The 24,003-nt window shown below is 33.8% G+C and overlaps 1 protein-coding gene across 2 annotated transcripts; it reads right to left on the bottom strand.

Moving 5' to 3' along the window:
• Positions 1-17,932: 17,932 nt before the first annotated feature.
• Positions 17,933-21,297, bottom strand: LOC104104642 (putative pentatricopeptide repeat-containing protein At1g12700, mitochondrial). 2 transcript variants are annotated; one of them, XM_033658294.2, is made up of 2 exons: positions 19,258-21,297; positions 17,933-18,662 (listed from the first exon to the last, which is right to left on the bottom strand). In XM_033658294.2, exon 1 carries the CDS (start codon positions 21,180-21,182, stop codon positions 19,407-19,409), a length of 1,776 nt encoding a protein of 591 aa, XP_033514185.1. In that variant the 5' UTR covers positions 21,183-21,297; the 3' UTR covers positions 17,933-18,662; positions 19,258-19,406. The 2 variants fall into 2 exon arrangements, with proteins under 2 accessions (XP_033514185.1, NP_001306789.1); NM_001319860.1 differs by lacking the exon at positions 17,933-18,662 and having other exon boundaries at positions 19,407-21,182.
• Positions 21,298-24,003: the final 2,706 nt, after the last annotated feature.

Raw genomic sequence — 24,003 nt, 5'->3', positions numbered from 1 at the left:
TCGTTAAGTATTCATATATATTTTAGATCATAATCCATTACTTTCAATCCTTTTACTTTAGGAGTTTTTTTAATATACGTTTGGCTAAAAGAAAGGGAGGACGAGGGTGTGAATCAGAAAAAGGAAAAAAACATATACCAAATTATTTCTCTTAGGTAAAATATATATAATTTATTTCTATTATCACGGCCAAAAAATAGTAAATGTCGTTCGCCTTTTATCCTTAAAAAATAACTTTTACAATGAACAAATTTGTAACTTTGGCTAGTTTTCTAATATTTAGGACTTTGAAATCAATTAAAATTTTGCATATTAAATTTTTTCTTATTAAAATAGGTAGGAAGTATTAATATTTTGAAATTTAAAATCAATAAATATTTTACCTTATGTAAATTGTACTAATTGACAATACATTCTTTGTGCAATAGATATAAAATCAAGATGAGAACGATGGCGACTTCAATTAATTTCTAATTAAAAATTAAAAAATGGAGACATAAAATCATATTAATTCATGTTCAATTAAGCACCCAGAATAATTATTTAATATCATATTTATTTACAAAAAAATATACAAGCCTAAATTTATCTATATCTATATATATCTATACTATATTAAAAGCATGAAGCCCCTATCGAAATGTCGTTCGCCTTTTTTACCCTTTAAAAGTTAATTTCACACCAAACAAAATAGTTATTTAATTATTTTTCTAATATTTAGGACTTCAAAATCAATTAAAATTTTATTTAGTAATATCCTAATATTTAGGTCTTCAAATGCAATTAAAACTTACCTTATTAATTTTTTTCCTTATTTGACTAGTTTTTATCTCCAAATTGCCAATAATTGATTACCTAAAAAAATGGAACATCCATCAGCAATGTGTGTTCGCTTTTTCCTATTAAACTCTTTACAGTTTTGATTTAATCTTAACTTTAAATTTCTAGAAGTCTGAACTAATATGGTGTTAATTTAGGAGTAAATTAAGCTACAACCACACTATGTGAATTTGCAACTACAATTAATTTTTTAAACTTAAGTTAAACTAATGTATTTGGAACCCTTGAAATAACTATAAATTTGTCATTTTGCCCCCGATAATTTTGAAAATTGACCTCCACATTGTGAACTCTTGAAATTTCAAAATTGTTATTAGTAGAGTGCATTCAGAGTGAGTTTAGAATATTATTGATTTTTGTTTGGTATTGGATGAACGTGCAAAGAAGAAAATTTAGACTTAAATCAATAAAAATTCAGGCAACCTTTTTACACAAGAAGAGGTTCATTTGGCCATAATTTTGATTAACTTTGAATGAAGAAATATGTTTTTGTATAACGACATTATGAACGTAGAGTTTACAAAGAGATGCTGGATGAGATACAACAACATAGCATATTTGTATCTTATATAATAAAATATTTATAACTATAAATACTATAGAACTATTTACAACTAAATTCATTCAAAAAATGTTGAATTCAGCTATATATTATATCAATTAGGGGTGTACGAACCGAACCGAAAAATCGCACCAAACCGAAAAGTCAAACCAAACCGATTAAAAAAACCCGATGAGGTTTGGTATTAACTTAGTTTGGTATTGAGTAAAAAAAAACCTGAACCAAACCAATATATAAATATATAATTTTTATATATACATTTAAGACTTTATATATAATTTTCTTTAAACAATGTCTAAAAATATTTGGGATTCTCTTATGGGATGTAATATTATATAGAATATGAAGTACTCCATTTTTATTAATTTTAAATAATGTGTTGTATGATCACTTTTGTGATGACCCAAAATGTCATCTTTAAATTTAATAATTAATTCTGTATTCTAAAATCTTGAAAAGTACTATTTATTATTTTTCGACTTGCGTGCGCAGTCCGTAAAATTTTCTGGAAAGTTTTATGTGAAAATATGGATTAAAATATGAATTAGAGCTTTAAAACTCAACTGAGTTGACTTTGGTCAATATTTTGAGCAAACGGACTCGGATCAGTATTTTGATAGTTCCGGTAGGTCCGTATTGTGAATTGGGACTTGGGCGTATGCCCGAAATCAAATTCCGAAGTCTCTAGCCCGAGATATGGAATTTTGATAAAAAATTAAAAGTTTAAGTTCAAATAGTGACCGGATGTCGATTTATGTGCAAACGACTCCGGAATAGAATTTTAATGATTCCAACAGCTCTGTATGGTGATTTTGGACTTAGGAGCGTGATCGAAATTTTATTCAGAAGTCCGTAGTGGAATTAGGCTTGAAATGCCGAAAGTTGGATTTTTGAAAAGTTTGACCGAGGGGTTGACTTTTTGATATCGGGGTCGAAATCCGATTCTGAAAATTTGAGTACCTCTATTATGTCATTTATGACTTGTGCGCAAAATTCGAGGTAAATCGGACGTGATTTGATAGGTTCCGGAGTCATTTGTAGGAATTAAAAATTTCAAAGTTCATTAGGCTTGATTCTATGTGTGATTCGTATTTTAGTGTTGTTGGATGTGATTTGAAGACTCGACTAAGTTCGTATAATGTTTTAGGACTTGTTGGTACATTTGGTTGAGGTCCCCGGGGCCTCGGGTGAGTTTCGGATGGTTAACGGATCAAATTCGGACTTAGAAGAAATAGCTGAAGTTTCTGCCCTTTGCTGCATTCGCACCTGCGGAAATTCTATCGCAGGTGCGAGCTCGCAGAAGCGAGCTTGGAAAGCGCAGATGCGCAAATGGACTATGGGGAAATGGTCGCAGGTGCAAGGGAAATTTCGCACCTGCGTGAGCGCAGATGTGGAGGGACGCGCGCAGAAGCGGCCTGCGCAGGAGCGCAAACAGGCGCGCAGATGTGGGCAAAGGCGCAGATGCTGGACTTTTTCCGCACATGCGGTTGGTGTAGAAGCGGCCAAGTTGCTGCAGATGCGAAAATCCCTGGACAGTACAAAAACAGAGGGGTTCCGAGCTTTTGCCATTTTTTGGACATTTCAAGCTCGGGTTGGGCGATTTTGAGCAAGGTTTTCATGGGAAAACTTGAGGTAAGTCCCTTGTGATCATTTCTACTCCATAATATTGAATTATCATCAAATAATCCGACTAGATTATATGTTTTTGAGGTGTAAATCAGAGGTTGGAACTTAGGGATTTAAAAATAAGATTTGAAGCTTTGAGGGTCGAGTTGGGGTCAGATTTTGATAAAATTGGTATGGTTAGACTCGTGGTTGAATGGGCTTTCGAATTTTGTAACTTTTGTCGAGTTCCGAGATGTGGGCCCCATGGGCCCAAGTTGACCATGCCCCAGAGGTTATACCAGTGCAGCCAGTTGTCCCAGTTCAGTCTAAGATTAAGACAACAGTTTCAGAGGGTTTTCTGGAGGAATGTCACTGTATCCTTCGTACTATGGGTATTGTGGATTCCAGTGGGGTTTCTTTCATGGCATTCCAGTTTAGAGGAGCAGCCTACCAGTGGTGGCGGGCATATGAGTTGGATAGTCCCGCTGAGGCATCTTCACTCACTTAGACTCAATTTTCGGATATGTTCTTAAGGGAGTATGTTCCTCAGAGTCTTAGGGATACATGGCGCGCAGAGTTTGAGAAGTTGCGCCAGGGTTCTATGACCGTGTCAGAGTATGCGGTCTAATTCAGTGATTTGGCTAAGCATGCACCAGCCTTAGTTGCTACTGTTCGAGAGCGGGTTCGCAGATTTATTGAGGGTCTTCACCTTAGTATCAGATATAGTATGGCCCGAGAGCTAGAGATGGACATCACATACCAATAGGTGGTGTCAATTGCTAGGAGATTGGAAGGTATGCAAACTCGGGAGAGGGAAGAGAGGGAAGCTAAGAGACCACGGGGTTCTGGCACATATAATAATTCTCGTGCCCTAGTTGTAGCCCGTCATGGTAAAGGTTATGTGAGTCGTCCTATTCATTCAGCACTTCCAGCTTCCAGTGGTATTTTGACTACTCCTAGACCTTGGGTTCCATATTATGCACCACCAATGTCTTCTGTACCTCCTGTACGGGGTGCTTTCAGCGGACAGTCTAGTCGATCAGGCCCGAGCCAGTCCCAGCAAACACGTCCTCCGAGGGCTTATTTTGAGTGTGGTGACACTCATCATATCATGAGGGATTGCCCCATACTTAGGAGGGGTGCACCTCCACGGATTTCTCAGGCCCCACCTATTCCACAGGGTCCTCAGGCTTCTCAGGCCATGATTACTGCACCAGTTGCCACTCCACCTGCACATCCAGCTAGAGGTGGAGGTCGGGCAGGTAGAGGTCGCCCTAGAGGGGGAGGCCAGGTCAGATATTATGCCCTTCCTACTATGACAAATGTTGTTGCATACGATTCTGTTATCACAGGTATTATTCCAGTCTGTCATAGAGATGCGTCAGTCTTATTTGATCCAGGCTCCACTTATTCTTATGTGTCATCTTATTTTGTCTCATATTTGGGCTTATCACGTGATTCCTTGAGTTCTTCTGTTTATGTATCTACACCCGTGGGTAAATCTATTATTGTGGACCGTATGTATCGGTCGTGTTTAATTGTTATCAGTGGTTTTGAGACGAGAGCTAATTTATTATTGCTCAGTATGGTGGATTTCAATATTATTTTGGGCATGGACTGGTTGTCGCCCTATCACGCTATTCTTGATTGTTACACCAAGACCTTGACGTTGGCTATGCCAGGTCTACCACGGCTAGAGTGGAGAAGTACCTCGGATCATGTTCCTAGCAGGGTTGTTTCATTTCTTAAAGCTCAACGAATGGTTGAGAAGAGGTGTGATGCGTAACCGGTCTATGTGAGAGATGTTAGTATTGATACTCCTACTGTAGAGTCAGTTCCTGAAGTAAGAGATTTTCCTGATGTATTTCCAGCGGATCTTCTGGGTATGCCACCCGACAGGGATGTTGACTTTGGCATTGATTTGTTACCGGGCACTCAGCCCATTTCTATTCCACCATACTGTATGGGCCCAGCAGAGTTGAAAGAATTAAAAGAACAGTTACAGGAGTTGCTTGATAAGGGTTTCATTAAGCCTAGTATATCACCTTGGGGTGCTCCTGTCTTATTTGTAAAGAAGAAGGATGGTTCTATGCAGTTGTGTATTGATTACCGCTAGTTGAATAAGGTTACCATGAAGAACAGGTATCCATTGCTACGTATTGATGACCTATTTGATCAGCTTCAGGGTGCTAGAGTATTCTCTAAGATCGACTTATGTTCAGGCTATCATCAATTGAAGATTCAGGAGCCAGATATCCCGAAGACTGCTTTCAGGACTCGGTACGGTCATTACGAGTTCTTTGTGATGTCTTTTGGGCTGACCAACGCCCCAACAATATTTATGCACTTAATAAATAGTGTATTTCAATCCTATCTTGACTCCTTCGTCATTGTGTTATTGACGACATTCTGGTGTATTCCCGGAGTCGGGAAGATCATGAACAACACCTGAGGACTGTGCTTCAGATTTTAAGAGAAAGAAAGTTATATGCAAAATTTTCAAAGTGTGAATTCTGGCTTGATTCAGTGGGATTTTTGGGTTATATAGTTTCGTGCGAGGGGATCAAGGTAGATCCAAAGAAGATTGAAGCAGTGCAGAGTTGGTCCAGACCGTCCTCAGTTATGAAAATCCGGAGTTTCCTTGGTTTGGCTGGGTATTATCGCCGATTTGTAAAGGGTTTCTCTTCTATTGCTGCATCTATGACCCGATTGACCTAGAATGGTGCTCCGTTCAGGTGGACCGAGGAATGTGAGGAGAGCTTCCAAAAGCTCAAGACAGCTTTGACTACAGCCCCAGTGTTGGTATTACCTACAGGTACAGGATCTTATACTGTGTATTGTGACGCATCGCGTATTGGTCTCGGCATAGTGTTGATGCAAGACGGTAGGGTGATTGCCTACACATCCAGACAGTTAAAGGTGCATAAGAAGAATTATTTTGTACATGACCTGGAGTTAGCAGCTATTGTGCATGCCTTAAAAATTTGGCTGCATTATTTGTACGGTGTCCATTGTGAGATCTACACCGATCACCGGAGTCTACAATATCTGTTTAAACAGAAGAATCTTAATTTGCGGCAGCGGAGATGATTGGAGTTGCTTAAGGATTATGATATCACCATTCGTTATCATCCTGGAAAGGCCAATGTGGTGGCCGATGCCTTGAGTCGTAAAGCGGAGAGTTTGGGTAGCTTAGTATATTTACCGGTAGCAGAGAGGCCTTTAGCCTTGGATGTTCAGGCCTTGGCCAATCAGTTTGTTAGACTGGATATTTCCGAGCCGAGTCGAGTTTTGGCTTGCGTGGTTTCTCAGTCTTCTCTTTATGATCGTATCAAGGAACGTCAGTATGATGACCCCCGTCTGCTTGTCCTTAAGGATACAGTTCAACACGGTGATGCCAAGGAAGTCACTATTGGAGATGACGATATATTACGGATGCAGGGCAGGCTATGTGTGCCTAATGTGAACGGTTTGCATGAGTTGATTCTCCAGGAGGCTCACAGTTCGTGGTACTCCATTCATCCGGGTGCTGCAAAGATGTATCGGGACTTGAGACAGCACTATTGGTGGAGGCGGATAAAGAAAGACATAGTGGGGTATGTATCTCGGTGTCTAAATTATCAACAGGTGAAATATGAGCATCAGTGACCGGGTGGATTACTTCAGAAGTTAGAGATTCCAGAATGGAATTGGGAGCGGATCACTATGGATTTCGTTGTTGGGCTCCCATGGACTCAGCGGAAGTTTGATGCAGTTTGGGTGATTGTGGATAGGCTGACAAAATCAGCTCATTTCATTCCTGTGATTATTACTTACTCTTCAGAGCAGCTGGCTCAGGTATATATTCGCGAGATTGTCAGACTTCATGGTGTACCGGTATCTATCATCTCTGACCGGGGTACACAGTTTACCTCACAGTTTTGGAGTGCAGTACAGCGTGAGTTTGGTACTCGGGTAGAGTTGAGTACAGCATTTAACCCCCAGATGGACGGGCAGTCCGAACACACTATTTAGATACTGGAGGATATGCTTCGTGCGTGTGTGATAGATTTTCGGGGTGCTTGGGATCAGTTCTTACCACTTGCGGAGTTTGCTTACAACAACAGTTACCAGTTAAGCATTCAGATAGCTCCGTATGAGGATTTGTATGGTAGGCGGTGCCGGTCTCCATTGGGTTGGTTCGAACTGGGCGAGGCTAGACTATTGGGTACAGACTTGGTTCAGGATGCCTTCGCAAAGGTTAAGTTGATTCAGGATCGACTTCATACAGCCCAATCTAGACAGAAGAGTTATACGGATCGAAAGGTTCGTGATGTTGCATTCATGGTTGGTGAGCGGGTATTGCTCCGGGTTTCGCCTATGAAGGGTGTGATGAGGTTCGGGAAGAAGGGCAAGTTTAGCCCTAGGTATATTGGGCCTTTTGAGATTCTTGAAAGAGTTGGAGAGGTGGCTTACAGACTTGCACTATCACCTAGTCTCTCTGCAGTTCATCCGGTATTCCATGTTTCTATGCTTCGGAAATATCACGGCGATCCGTCTCATGTGTTAGACTTCAGTTCGGTTCAGTTGGACAAGGATCTATCTTATGTTGAGGAACCAGTGACTATTTTAGATAGGCAGGTTCGAAAGCTGAGGTCAAAGAACATTGCTTCCGTGAAGGTTCAGTGGAGGGGTTATCCGGTCGAGGAGGCGATGTGGGAGACCGAGCATGATATACGCAGCCGTTATCCACACTTATTCACCAGCTCAGGTACTTTTTCTAACTCCGTTCGAGGACGAACGTTTGTTTTAGAGGTGGAGAATGTGATGACCCAAAATGTCATCTTTAAATTTAATAATTAATTCTGTGTTCTAAGACCTCAAAAAGCACTATTTATCGTTCTTCGACTTGCATGCGCAGTCCGTAAAATTTTCTGGAAAGTTTTTATGTGAAAAATGGATTAAAATATGAATTAAAGCTTTAAAACTCAATTGAGTTGACTTTGGTCAATATTTTGAGCAAACGACTCGGATCAGTATTTTGAAGTTCCGGTAGATCTGTATCATGAATTGGGACTTGGGCGTATGCCCGAAATCAAATTCCGAGGTCCCTAGCCCGAGATATGGAATTTTGATAAAAAATTAAAAGTTTAAGTTCAAATAGTGACCAGATGTCGAATTATATGCAAACGACCCCTAAATAGAATTTTGATGATTCCAACAGCTCTGTATGGTGATTTTGGACTTAGGAGCGTGATCGGAATTTTATTTGGAAGTTCTTAGTGGAATTAGGCTTGAAATACCGAAAGTTGAATTTTTAGGAAATTTGACCGAGGGGTTGACTTTTTGATATCGGGGTCGAAATCCGATTCTGAAAATTTGAGTACCTCCATTATATCATTTATGACTTGTGCACAAAATTCGAGGTAAATCAGACGTGATTTGATAGGTTCCGGAGTCATTTGTAGGAATTAAAAATTTCAAAGTTCATTAGGCTTGATTCTATGTGTGATTCGTGTTTTATTGTTGTTGGATATGATTTGAAGACTCGACTAAGTTCGTATGATGTTTTAGGACTTGTTGGTACATTTGGTTGAGGTCCCGAGGGCCTCAGGTGAGTTTCGGATGGTTAACGGATCAAATTCGGACTTAGAAGAAATAGCTGAAGTTTCTGCCCTCTGCTGCATTCGCACCAGCGGAATTCTATCACAGGTGCGAGCTCGCAGAAGCGAGCCTGGCAAGCGTAGATGCGCAAATGGACTATGGGGAAATGGTCGCAGGTGCAACGGAAATTTCGCACCTGCGTGAGCGCAGATGTGGAGGGACGCGCGCAGAAGCGGCCTGCGCAGGAGCGCAAACAGGCGCACAGATGAGGGCAAAGGCGCAGATGCGGGATTTTTTCTGCATATGCGGTTGACGCAGAAGCGGCCAAGTTTTACGCAGATGCGAAAATCCCCGGACAGTACAAAAACAGAGGGGTTCCAAGCTTTTGCCATTTTTTGGACATTTCAAGCTCGGGTTGGGCGATTTTGAGCAAGATTTTCACGGGAAAACTTGAGGTAAGTCCCTTGTGATCATTTCTACTCCATAATATTGAATTATCATCAAATAATCCGACTAGATTACATGTTTTTGAGGTGTAAATCGGGGGTTGGAACTTAGGGATTTGAAAATAAGATTTGAAGCTTTGAGGGTCGAGTTGGGGTCGGATTTTGATAAAATTGCTATGGTTAGACTCGTGGTTGAATGGGCTTTCGGATTTTATAACTTTTGTCGAGTTCCGGGACGTGGGCCCCACGGGCCATTTTTGAGTTAATTTCGGATTTTTATTGAAAAATATAGTATTTTCTTACAGAATTAATTCTATAATTTTTGTTGATTGTATCGAATTAATTATAACTAGATACGAGTCGACCGGAATAGGAAAATCGAGAAAAAAGTATACTACTTAGTTAAATTAGAGCAAGTCGAGGTAAGGACTTGTCTAACCTTGTATGGAGAAATTTCTCCTAGGATTGGTATTAATTGTAATGTGATGAAAGTCGTGTACACGAGGTGACGAGTGTGTACACGGACTAAATGTGAAGGATTATGTTTTTAAATTGTGAAGATCATTGTTGCATATAAATTAATTTATTAAATCTTGTTATATTCTCCATCATTGATTTGATTTGTATACTTTAAATTTGCTTGACCTTTTCCTGCTAATTATTTTACCTGTTTGGTTGAAACTTAGTTTCTTTTATTCTGTGCATTATTTGAAATTGATTTTTTTTTAAATTAAATATTATTAATATGAAGTATTTGACATTTTAAATTTGGTATTGAAGCAACGTATTAAAGATTTTAAAATATTATTTTGCTAAATTATTTATTCCTGAATATGTTTTTGTAAGATTTTGATACTCATTGTGATGGAGCAGTGGGCTCTTTATTGTGAACAAATATTATTGATGATTTATATTGGCATGAGCCGTGAGCTCTTTATTGTAAAAAATATCGTTGATTTATTTTGGTAAATTGAAATATTTGGGCACTTGAGGTGCAAATTGTGATATATTGTGATATTGATACGCATGCGATAGTATAAGGTCTGGGTATTGAAACGCATGCGGTGAGATAAGGGTGGCTTGATACGCGTGGCTAGTAGGGGAACTACTAGAAGTCATGCGGTGTGATAAGGATGGCTAAAACGCGGGATGCTATTTCGAAAAAAATATTTTCTTTAAAATAAATTGTGAACGCTCCCGCGGTGAGATAAGAAAATGAGATATTGTGAATTTATTTATGATTTGGGACTACGAGGCGGTACCTCGGTAGTGCCCTTGTTGATATTGATTTATGGCCATAGTTGCCTTCGATTAATTATTGTGATTTTCATAAGGTTGAAAGGAATTCTGTTTTGATTCCACGAGATATTATTTGCAATTATTTGGTGTCATTAAATGTGACATACTATTTGATTCATTTCCATAGTCATTTTATCTTATTAAATTGTTCAAATATTTTATTTTCCATGTCATTATCTATTCTCCAGTAGGGCCTGACCTGACCTCGTCACTACTCTACCGAGGTTAGGCTTAGCACTTACTGGGTACCGCTGTGGTATACTCATACTATGCTTCTGCATATTTTTTTGTGCAGATCCAGGTACATCTTACCAGTCTAGACGTCAGTGAGTTACCTGCGCACGGAGACTTCGAGGTATATCTGCTAGTGTCCGCAGACTCCGGAATCCCCTTCTATCATTTTATGTTGCTTCCTTATTTTTCTTTATACCTTGATACATAGAAACATTGAGAGTAAATTTTTAGAAACTTGTGACTTATTTCTACCGGGTTTTGGGAGTTGTAATTATTTGAATTGTAGTTTATTTATTTCAGATATTTATAATTATTCCGCATCGATAGGCTTACCTAGTCTTAGAGACTAGGTGCCATCACGACCTCCTACGGAGGAAAATTGGGGTCGTGACAACTTTCTTATCAAATGTTATTGAAATGCGTCAATCTCTTTGTTTTTCTATATTCATATGTCAAGATCTATTATATTCTTATATCATTTTTGAATTTGAAGTGGTATTTCGATAATTAAAAATTAAATAGAACATATCATTATTTAGGTATCATATTGATTTTTATATTTAATTATTAAATTCGATTAACTTTGAAAGTGTACATTAATGAAAATTTATTGTCAGACAACTAAAACAATAACTATCATGAGTTATTAAGAAAATTCTCCCATAAGAATATTTTAATAGATCATATATTTGTCATTTTTTTAGTTTTTATTAAATATATATTTACTTATAAAATTTAACAAAGTAAGATAGACATATTATTCATGTAATAAAAAAACTCGAAAAAATCCGAAAAATCCGACAAAACCGAACCAGTCCAAACCGATATAAATGGTTTGGTTTGATTTTAATAAAAATCGAACCAACCTGGTCTATGTACACCCCTAATATCAATGTACTAATATTGTTTTCATTATTTAAACATATATTGCGTTTAGTTTTACCTCCGCTGCTATTTTTTAATAATTTATATACGTTTTATATTGATTAACGTGATGCACACGTGCAACGCACGTACACTGAAACTAACCTTATTAAAAAGTTAGAAAGCATATTTAGACAAAGAACATAGTCTAAAAGAGACATTAGTTAGATGTAATAGCATAACATATTATTATATTGTACAATAAAATATCTATAATTAGAACTACTATATAAGAACTAAACTAAATTATCATCGTCTTTGCAGGTTTAGAAGATATCATTTTTTTTAATACAATTACTGGATCAATGTAATAACACTCATTTTTGTCATAAAAATAAATATAGTGTTGCATTTATTTTAACGTTAGTTGCTATTTTATACATGATTCATTCTTTTTATATATAACTTTTTCATATTGACGCGGTATATACGTGTGAAGCACGTACTCTAAAACTAGTCTTATTAAAAGCACGAAAGCCCTTAGCGAAATGTCGTTTGCCTTTTTTACCCTTTAAAAATATATTTTGCATTGGATAAAATTATAATTTAAATTACTTTCCTAATATTTAGGAATTTAGAATCAACTCAAATTTTATTTATTAGATCTTTCCTTATTGAACTAGGTAAAAGTTCTAATATTTATGACTTTAAAATTCATTAGCATTTTACTTTATATAAATTGTGCTAATTGAAAACAAATCCATATAAGTAATATTTAGACGCTTAACGTGATGATCATATTTTATTACATTGTCACCAAAGAGAAAACATAAAAATATATTCATGGAAAGTACATGAAGCACGTAAAATTGTTAAGAGCAGAGCAATTAAATATGCATTTTAAAATTCTTACTGTAGTTATACAAAATAATTAATTCATATACAATTAAGCCTAAAAAATAATTAATTCATGTACAAATCTATTGTGTTATTTGAAATTATTTGAAGAATAGTAATAAAATTATTGCTAATTAACTCTATTTGTGTCTCTTCGAATGAATTTGAGAATAACTTTTCAAAAATATCTTTAGAAAAACTCTTAAATCTTTAAGGGCTATATGTTCTTGCTAAAACTAAAAAGGAAATATGGCAACATGTGAAATTGAACTAATAAATTATGACAGTTGAAGTGAATTTGAGAAAAAAAATCGTTTATTAAGTTAGTTATATAGGATCCATAATCATCAATTTTAGGAGCTTACATTTCTATTTTATAATTTAAACATAATTTTGAATAACATTTAGGTAACTTTTTAATCAACATTACCCATTAAGATGGGGAACACGCACAAAGTGCATACACTAAAACTAGTTGTAATTAAAAATTTGTACAAGAGAGCATATCACTTAGCTAGCGTTTGGACATAGATTTGGTTGAAAATTGAAAATAAGAGTTTCTAAAGTTGTGTTGAAAAATAATTTTTAAAAGTTGAAGTTTTATTTGGACATGCATTTGTTACTTCAAAAAAGTTTAAGTTTTGTGAGTGGATCAAATATATTTATCCAAAAACTGGCCGACTAGTTCTGGAAGTTGAAAAAAAATCTTAAATTTTTTTTAAAAAAAAACTAATCAAATTCCATAAACAAACAATATTTTTAAAAAAAAATTGAAAACTTTCAAGTTTTATATCCAAACGGGAGCTAATAGTCACAATTAAGTGTGTAAGTGATACGTGTGTATGAAAAAAATCACACGTTTTGTTTTCATTGATTTGGTATAAATAATGGATGAGAATAAGTATTTAACGATGAGGATTAGGTAATATTTTGTGTCTATCTTGTAATTTGATAATTTGTGTTTGAGTATTTTATTATAGTGAAAAGGGTGGAATTTTCACATTTTACTATTTAAAATTGAGCAACCACTAGTAGGGTCTGGGGAGGGTAGTGTGTACGCAGACCTTACCCCCAACAACCCAGTATAATCCCACTAGTGGGGTCTGGGGAGGGTAGTGTGTACGCAGACCTTACCCCTACCATGAGGTAGAGAGGCTGTTTCCAATAGAAACCTCGGCATCCTTCCCTCCAAGAACTCACCACCTTGCTCTTGGGGTGAATCCAACTGACGGGTAATTTAAATCATAGACAAAAGTTAATAGGTAAATTTGGACAATTTTTCTGGAAGAATTTGGACATGTGAAGTCCACTATTTCATTCTCGATCAATATAAATAACAAGGATATCCTAAATACAACACTATTTCTAATAGCAAGGATATGAATAGACTAAAAGTCCAACAAAGAAAAAAGGTTGAGCAATTTCGCATATAAATGAACAAATTTGAACCTTTTTCATTTTAACCATATTACAAATAAAGGTTTAAAGAACTTGGGGTTTCGTCCTTTGTTATATTTTTGTTTTCTAAACTTTTATTAGTTTTAAGTAATTGATAATTACAGTGTATTTCTAGACTTTTAGTTTTAAGTAATTGATAATTACAGTGTATTTTTTTTAGAAACTTTGATCTAACAAATCAATAAAAGAAAGAGTTGTTCATTTATACCGTTTGAATCCATGCTTAATCTTAAATAGATTTAAAATTTCATCACTTGGCTGAATAAATACAATTCGCAATTAATAATGTTTGCACTAAGATTGGGTTAAGTGATATATTAGCTCAAAAATCTGCCATAACCAATCTCTCGCGACAAATTTCAGGTATAAAAATTAAGTTACTGATATCACGGGGTCCGAGGAAGAGATGGTACATATTAGGTCTTAGGTATACAACTTTACCTTATTTCTAAAAGATGGTTCCGTTGTTTGAATCTATAACGTCCTTGTCACACGATAACAAGTTATTCTACTGCACCAAGGCTTCCCTTTCACAATTTTGGAAGTTAAGCCTAATGAACAATATGAACTAGGAACCTCAACTAAATCACTTCTTATTATGTGGAACAAATTTATAATTTAATCATTGTAGACAACGTAAAGAACCACAGAATGCTCTTAAAATAAGATGAAACACCTCTTATTCTGTTTAGAGAAAATGTCATATTAAACAACTACCAGTAAAGAGACTGATATTTACCCAAGTCTACCCTTTACTGAAATGGATGTAATACTATGACATGAAAAATAAACTCCGATTGTAGTTGCCGAATTCGAATTGGAAATAGTAAAGAAAGAGATAAAGGGAGTACTGCGCAAAAGTAACACTGAAATATTTTCCAAAGAGTTGCTCTATCTCCGTGTGCCCTGATTTTGCAGGAACCTTGTTTATGAAGAGTGCCTCACAGATTTGTAAGTCGCATTGCTTATTTGTAATTTATCCAATTGCGATTTAAAAGTAGCATTTCTCAAATACGATTTACAATTGCGATTTAGAAGTCGAAACCGATTGCAATTTATAAGTCAATTGCGATTACAAATGCATAAAGCGATTTATAAGTGATATTCAGCAATTGAGATAACAAGTCGCATTCTGTAATTGTGATTTATAAATCGCGTTTTGTAATTGCGATATATAAAAGTCAGACTATAATTGTGATTTATAAGTCGCATTATGTGATTTCTTAATTTGTAAGCCACATTCTTGCAATTATAACTGGCGATTTAACGTTGCATTTGCTATTGTGATTATAAGTTGCATTATTGATTGCGATTCATAGTCTTAGACCCAACTCTCTATTGTGGTTTTGGGTATGCATATACAAGAAAACTTTTGGTTGTTGGTACAAAAGCAGGACAAAGTCAATTTTGAAAGGTTATTCTCAACATATTACAGTGTATAAAAGCCTAATCAGCCAGGTCATTTCCTACTATGTTGGAACAAATTGTAATCGTTCAGAGTTCAAAGAATGTAAAGGTCATGATCCATTTATTTCTGGCATTTAAACAGTTCAGCTCATCTCTATACTCACTTACAACAGCATAGATAATATCTCCGACAGACACCATACTATCATGCCACTCTGATCAATGACTGGAATGTGCCTGGTGCGGTAATCTGGCAAGTAACATGTCGTGTCAGAAAAATAGAAAAACAGAATTGAAAGAAAGATTTGAAACGTTAAAGATTATTGTTCTTGAAGAAATACTGTATTGAAAAAACAGACAAATTTCTTCCAAGAGACAAGAAAGCCAAAACGTGTACCGCAAATTGATTAATCACTTTCAAGGAAGACACAATTAATAGAGGTTGAAGAAGGCTATCCAGAAAATGTATCTTATTTCATAAAGGTATTTCAGTTAGAAATCTAAACATAATTTCAAATTTAAAATAAAACTAAATGTTACAGAAATGAATAAATAAATCCAAAACAAAAATACCCTTTTATTTAAAGGTCCCATCCAGCCCGCACTCCATTTCAGCCCGGCAATTGTCTGTGTGTTCCTTTCACATAGTAATACAAAGTCTTATAAAGAGATAATACTGAAACTCAAGGAATCATGACATTGCCACTGAAAACCAGTAATTTTCCGAGTTTTAAATTCATGCCAAGGTTCCAAGCCGCCTTACTTATAATTCTTCCATTCACATGCCTAAGACAAGGCAAGTGAATGCAACAAAAATGATATCAGTACGAAATTCATACACATCAAGTGTACTTCATTACAATCATGAATGAGAAACAAAAGTCAAAGCTGAATTCAAATGATTCTAGAGACGAGGTTAATTTTAAGACAAGACATGATCACACTGAAAACTAAACACAGACGAAATTAGATACATGCTAAATATCTTCAACGATAAATATGATAGAGCTACACATGGAGACATGATCATAGGACAACTTCAATATTCAAAACTAGTATATAAAAGTGAAGAGGTGGCATGACCAACTTTAAAAGCCAGTCAAGAAGAAGCTGTTATCTTTTAGAAGCGGTTGATACCTCTTCTTTATTCCAGCAACTGATTCATTTCCCCCGGGTCTCAAAACCACCAAAACTCCAATATTATGGTGTGTCATCTGCGTCGAAGCAACCAATCAGTTATCTCAAATTTCTCACTACAGAAGCAACATTACATAAGTGTGCATATAAATACATAAATGTAAATTTTCTGTGTGTGTAATGTCAACGGTGAGATGCAAGGTTATTTTAGACAAAGCATGAAGATACTAGCCGACTGCACAGCATCATACAGAGTATCATCTGTATTGCACCAGAGCTGAGAACCATCAGCGCCTTTACCATGTCAGATATGTAGTGCTTTCAAAACCATGTTCTTCCATACGAGCAGTTGAAGTCGATTCATGACGTGAAGCATAAGTGGCCGCTTACTGGATTCACTAAGTGAACATGTCGTAAAACAGCATTCTTGAGTACATTTCCAAGAAAAACAATTGCTTGAACTCCTTGCATTTTGTATAAGAACACCATATTTTGGATTTAGACAGATAACAGTTCAACTTGGATACATTAGCAGCCTAATGTCTTGCACTAAAGACTAAAACTGCATATGTCGCATAATCAGTTCGTATTTAATCCAATAGGAGCTTAGATCACAGAAATTGACAGTCCTAGACTTACTTTCATTTAAAGAGGGTCTAACCCTTTTTAACCAACAATTCTCTACAACATAAAGCACCTTTACTTCAAGTACCCCACAAAAGATCCACCAAATGTAAAAACTAAGTAGAGGATTAAGACAACATAAGGGAAAATATTCAACAAGAAGATATAACTTTTAGAAATTATTTTTTGATCCATAAATTAAGAAAACCGCTATATTATAGGGAAATCCTTTTGTAGAAATGTTCTCCTTCTGAATATTGTGATTGAATCAATCAAGTCCATCATTAACCACAAGATTTTAAATTTACTGCAACATCAAATTAAAATAAAAACTAAAAACATTTTTCCATCAATTTATTAAAACTCTAATGTCTAATACTAACAGACATTAATAAGAAAGATTGAATTTTTCCAGGGAAGCGAAAGAGAAAAGAAGAAGAAAACAAGTTGATAACTGGTCAATGTATTGATAGATCGCAGAAGAAATCTAATAAACGCGGCCACCACCCCTTAGACATGTAGCAGTAGAGTGCTTGTGCTTCCATTTTTAGTATTTATTTTTCTTAAAGTTTTCTCTTTGTTATTTCTCTCCTTCCCCTTTTCAGAAACCATAAAGAGAACGAAAGGGCCAAATGGTTCCTTAAGTCATGAGAAGGAATCTTCTGTAATGATAGTTCTATTCCTGAAAACCCAGGGATCTCACTCTGTTCTCTTTACTTTTTGTTTCAACAATCAAATACTACAACAACAATTACTACATGTCAATCCCAAATTAGTTGGGATTGGCTACATGAATCCTTTACATCTATTCTGCTCTATTAGCCTATTAGGACCCATTTCATTCTTCAACAACCACGTCTAGCTATCATCCTTGGATAAGTAGAGAAACCGAATAAAACAGTTCTACAGTATAATAAAGGAAGAAAAGAACTCACTCCAACCGTGAAGCACCATTTCTCGAATTCCTATACACAAAAGAAACATTTTTATATCCCACTACCATGAGTTACGAAAAATTTCAGAGGATAATTTTTGGCTCCAAATACCATAACCATTAGCCTGGATAAGAATTCCCAGTTTACATTGTCAAAGTATTGTAAAGGATAAAGTATTGTATCACTACTGTTAGAGTATCTATCATCGTCAATGGTACTGTAGAATTTTTTTCTCCCTCTTCTAAAAGGGTCCAAGACAAGGTGATCCACTCTCGCTATACCTTTTTATTCTTGCTACTCTTGTCATTGAAACATCTATCATTCCTCTCCATCCAAATAGACCAGAAAATGCAGGAAGGAATAGCAGTCCAGTATGCCTGTTGTCCCTTGATGAAGACTGCTCGTACCAGATTACCAGCTGCTGAGAGTTTAATGCATCCTGGCACGACCCATTGGACACCAAAAATGGCAAAAGCATTGTCCTGATCTGTCTAGAAAAGGTACAGTGACCCAGTAGATAATTTACTGCTTCATTGGCATTTTCACACAGAAAGCATCCGTTGCACAAAACGAAACCTTTTTTCAGTTGTCATGGTTAAACAAGCTTCGTGAGTAGCGATCCAAGTGAAACAGGTGGCTCTCAGGGCTGCAATTGTTTTCCATGGCCAGTCCTTTTTGAGTGCCTCCCATATTCGTCAAAAGATTTTTATAACATATTTTTACAGTAAACTCGCCGTCTTTCTGAAGCTTCCACCACAGTGAGTCAGCAACCTGATCATTGAGAGAGATAGCATCCAATTTCAGCAGCGGTTCATTTACATATTACTGTTCTATGAGAATGTCAATTCCCAATAAGCATCCAGTACTCTTGGCTCATATAAAAACTTCCAAAAATATATTCTTAAATAATTTTAATATGATGTTGACCATCCATCTATAGTATATCCTGTCAGGTTTGAACAATTTTCAGTTCAATGCCAAGAAAACCAAAATAATTCATACTATATGGTTAATGAACAAAAGGATGGGGTTGATCTTGTCAGCTCTAGTGTTCCATTAATGGATGATATAACGACGAATTTAGAAACTACAGAAAAGTGTTTCCATAGCAATTTCTAAGTCACAGGCAGTAGTTATTGATTCTCAAAAAGAAATAGAAAATGATACTCTACCTGAATAACCCCAAAAAAAGGACAACTAAATAACTGAAGATGATATTAGTAGACCTATAACGCATACACATAAGGGAACTCATCTTTTTTTATCGGTATTACTCACCATTATTTATCATATTAAGAGCGCAATAACAATTGATTTCTAAGAAAAAGAAGATAGGAAAAAAATCAAAATATCAAAATTGATGTACCTCCTCAATAGGCGTGCCTAGACAGCTCAAGCAAATTATAATTGCCATCAGCTTCTGCAATTGCATTAAATGCTATTTCTTATGCAGGGATAAAAAGAAAATTGTACCATAGCAATAGCGTAGCCGAATAAACCAAGCGAAAGAAATATTCACTTCTTAGTTTTCAAGTGAAACTCCGGTATCATGTCAAGGACAGAAGGATTCTCCCCAATAACGTTTACCAAAAAGCCGGTTGTAGTTGCATCAAATGAGAAGCCTCTTCCAGCCATTTCCTTCATGAAAGTTCTCATTTCACTAATTCTACTGCACCTGAGAAATCCTTGCACAATAACATTGTAAGTGACATTGTTTGGCAAACAACCATTACCTTCCATTTTTCTTCGCATATCTTTAGCTTCGTCTAACAACCCTTTAAGACAAAATCCATTTATCATTGTAGTGTATGTTCTCACATTCGGAACCAATCCAATTGAAGAAAGCTTCTCAAAAATAGTAAGAGCTTTATCGAGTTTACCATTTTTGCACAAACCATTAATGACAACATTGTAAAATTCAATATCAGCATCTTCTCTCTTTCTTTCCAACTCGTTAAAGAGTGATATAGCTTCTGCAACAAGTCCATACTTAAAATAACCATTGAGCAAAGTGCCATAAGTGTATAAATCAGGTATGGGCCCTGTAGATAGCATCTCGTCAAAGAACTTTTTTGCGGAGCCAATTCTTCCAACATCAAACAAGCCTTGCAAGATAGTAGTGTGGGTAAAAACATTAGGTTTTGATCCCTTTTGAGAAATTTCATGAAACAATTGCATGGCCTCAGCCAACTTCTTTTTCTTACAGTATCCATTTATTAGTATGCTATAGCTAATACTGCCAGGTTCAATGTTCTCATCTATCATGAAATCAAAAATTCTCCTTGCTCTATCCACTTGACCACGCAAACAATATCCATCCATTATCACATTGTAGGTGAAAATATCAGGCTCTACACCTTTTCCGACCATGTGTTTCATTACTTCCTCAGCATCGTCGACTCTCCCTTCTTTGCATAGTCCATCTATCACCACGGTGAAGATGCGCACATTTGGATAAATATTAAGGTTCACCATCTCAGAGAACAATGTCTTAACCTTTTCCCACTGACCAAGCTTACACAAACCATCAATTAATGAACTATATGTGACTATGTTAGGAGGAATGCCTTTCTGCTTCATCTCGTTCAAAAGTTTGATAGCAGCATCTGAGTTTCTATCTTTACAAAGTGCATCTATGACAATGCTGTAGATCCATATGTCGGGCTTAGTGTTCCCTTGTTCCATTAACCGGAGCAAACTTAAAGTTTTTTCAGTATGGCCCATTTTGCTAAGCCCATTGATGACGGTTGCATACATGACTTCATCGGGCTCACAAATATTCTCTCTCACCAACTTTTTAAACAATTCAATTGCATCTTTGACCTTATTTTCAGAAAACAATCCCCTTAACAGTGTGTTAAAAGTAACAACATTAAATGGAATGCCATTCTTCAAGTAAATGGGTAACACCGAAAATCCACAATCAGCACGATGCATCAAGCAATAACTATTAATCACCATACTCAATATGAATCCATTAATAGGAATACCAATTTTTTGCATTTCTCCAAAAAGAGAAACAACAGCAGAGTAATGCTTCATATTTAGCATAGTCTTAAATAATTTAGTGAAGTATACAGCAGAAGGAAAAGGATGTGTTCTGACCATTTCATGGAAGAGAGTTACAGCATCATCTAAACAATTGACGTTCTCAAACTTGGTATTTACCCCGAGTTTACCCTTTAATGAAATAGATGTAATACTTTGAGATGAACAATAAGCTCTGATTGTAAGGAAAGAGATAAAGGGAGTACAGTTGCGAAAGTAACACAGAGAAATTCTTCTCGCCATCTTCAATGGCTAAGGAATCTCTCTAAGGTGTAATTTGTGCATAATTTTGCTGGAAACTTGTTGGTGAAGAGTAACAATTTGTTTGTAAAGTGTGTATATTAGTCGCCTTTTTACAGAATGGGGTTTTGATGGCGATTTAAAGGTCATTGCGACTTTATAAGTCCCATGTCACTATGTAAACTAGTAGTCCTATCCATCGGCGCCGTCAATATGAAAAAATATTAATTAAATTAAATTATGATCTGACTTGTTTGAACATATTATATCGTATTACTTTAATAAATTTTAATTATCATTTTATTTATTAATATGATATACCCAATAATAAAATTTATTTTTAATTAAAGAGACTTATATAGTCATTAAATAAGTTTTCCGTTCTATATTTTTCTTTATTCTATTATCCAATGTTTAGTATTTTTACATTGTTAATAAAAAAAATTATTAGTATATTACTTTGTTTAATATTTTTTCTGCTCGCTTTCTTTTTGTAATATAAGAGAAGATATATATATTTTATTAATGTTGAAATATTTTTTATTTTAAATTTTATTCTGCTGTTGTCAATAATACTATTTGAATTTTAATGAATAAAATCTCTATTAAATTAAAGAAACTTACGTAGTCATCGAATAACTTTTTTGTTATGTATTTTTCTTTATTATATTATCCAATATTTAATATAATTGCATTGTTAATAGAAATTTTTATTAGCATATTACTTTGTTTAATATTTTTGTCTACTACTTTTTTTTTTGTAATATAATAGAAGATATACTTTTTATTACTCTTGAAATATTTTTTTATTTTAAATTTTATACTAATGTTCTCAATAATATTGTCTGAATTTTATTGAATAAAATCTCTATTAAATTAAAGAGACTTGTATAGTAATTGAATAACTTTTTTGTTCTATATGTTTCCTTATTATACTTATCTAATATTTAGTATTTTTACATTATTAATAGAAACTTTAATTAGCATATTACTTTGTTTAATATTTTGTCTACTACTTTCTTTTTGTAATATAATAGAAAATATATCTTTTATTACTCTTAAAATATTTTTTTATTTTAAAATTTATCCTATTGTTCTCAATAATATTGTCTGAATTTTAATGAATAAAACCTCTATTAAATTAAAGAGAGTTGTGTATTCATTGAATAACTTTTTTGTTCTAGATTTTTGTTATTATATTATCCTAAATTTAGTATTTTGCATTTTTAATAGAAATTTTTATTGGCATATTACTTTATTTAATATTTTTGTCGACTACTTTCTTTTTGTAATATAATAGAAGATATATATTTTATTACTTTAAAATATTTTTTTAATTTAAATTTTATCCTAATGTTCTCAATAATATTGTCTGAATTTTAATGAATAAAATCTCTATTAAATTAAAGACACTTGTATAGTGATATAGTCTTTGAATAACTTTTTTATTATGTATTTTTCTTTATTATATTTATCCAATATTTAGTATTTTTATATTGTTAATAAAAAATTTTATTGGAATATTACTTTGTTTAATATTTTTGTTTACTATTTATTTTTGCAATATAATAGAAGATATATATTTTATTACTTTTGAAATATTTTTTTATTTTAAATTTTATCCTATTGTTCTCAATAATATCATCTAAATTTTAACGAATAAAATCTCTATTAAATTAAAGAGAGCTGTATAGTTATTGAATAAATTTTTTGTCCTATATTTTTCTTTATTATACTTATCCAATATTTAGTTTTTTTACATTGTTAATAGAAATTTTTATTTGCATATTACTTTGTTTAATATTTTTGTCTACTACTTTTTTTGTAATATAATAGAAGTTTTATATTTTATTACTCTTGAAATATTTTTTTTTATTTGTAAATTTTATCCTATTGTTCTCAATAATATCATCTGAATTTTAATGAATCAAATCTCTATTAAATTAAAGAGAGTTGTATAGTCATTGAATAACTTTTTTGTTCTGTATTTTTCTTTATTACATTATCTAATATTTAGTATTATTCCATTGTTAATAGAACCTTTTATTAGCATATTACTTTTTTTAATATTTTTTCTTTTTATAATATTATAGAATATATATATATTTTATTATTCTTGAAATATTTTTTATTTTAATTTTATCCTATTATACTCAATAATATTTTCTGAATTTTAATGAATAAAATCTCTATTATTCAGTATTTTTCTTTATTATATTATCCAATATTTAGTATTACTGCATTGTTAATAGAAATTTTTATTAGTATATTACTTTATTTAAATTTTTGTATGCTACTTTATTTTTATAATATAATAGAAGATAATATGTTTTTATTTTATATTTTATTCTATTATTCTCAATAATATTTTTTGAATAAATAAACTTTTTATTTTTAAAAAGAAAAACAAAAATTATTAAAAAAACACAAAGAAATTTTGAATTGGCAGTTTTTTATTTTTTGTAATTTTTGTTTTTTATTTTAAAATAATTTAAAAAATCCAACTTGAAACTGCTCTCCAATTTAAATGAACAGTTTTGTTTTAATGTTCTTTTTTTATTATAAAATATTTTATTTTATTATTTTATAGATATTTAAATTCAAAAATAATAACCAATAACTAATTAATAACTACTTATAATGAGACTTATATATGTATTGAATAATAGGCTTGTTCGGTATTTTTCTTTATTATATTATCCAATAATTAGTATTATTGCATTGTTAATAGAAACTTTTATTAGCATATTACTTTATTTAAATTTTTGTATGCTACTTTCTTTTTATAATATAATAGAAGATAATATGTTTTTATTTTATATTT

Source organism: Nicotiana tomentosiformis, chromosome 2 (assembly GCF_000390325.3).
Source record: "Nicotiana tomentosiformis chromosome 2, ASM39032v3, whole genome shotgun sequence".
NCBI lineage: Eukaryota > Viridiplantae > Streptophyta > Magnoliopsida > Solanales > Solanaceae > Nicotiana > Nicotiana tomentosiformis.
Note: the sequence above shows the minus strand (reverse complement) of the source record. Positions and strands in the feature narration are given on the sequence as shown.

Bases quoted from the DNA above. Each gene is read 5' to 3' on its own strand.
- LOC104104642 (XM_033658294.2), bottom strand. From the start codon at position 21,182: ATGGCGAGAAGAATTTCTCTGTGTTACTTTCGCAACTGTACTCCCTTT.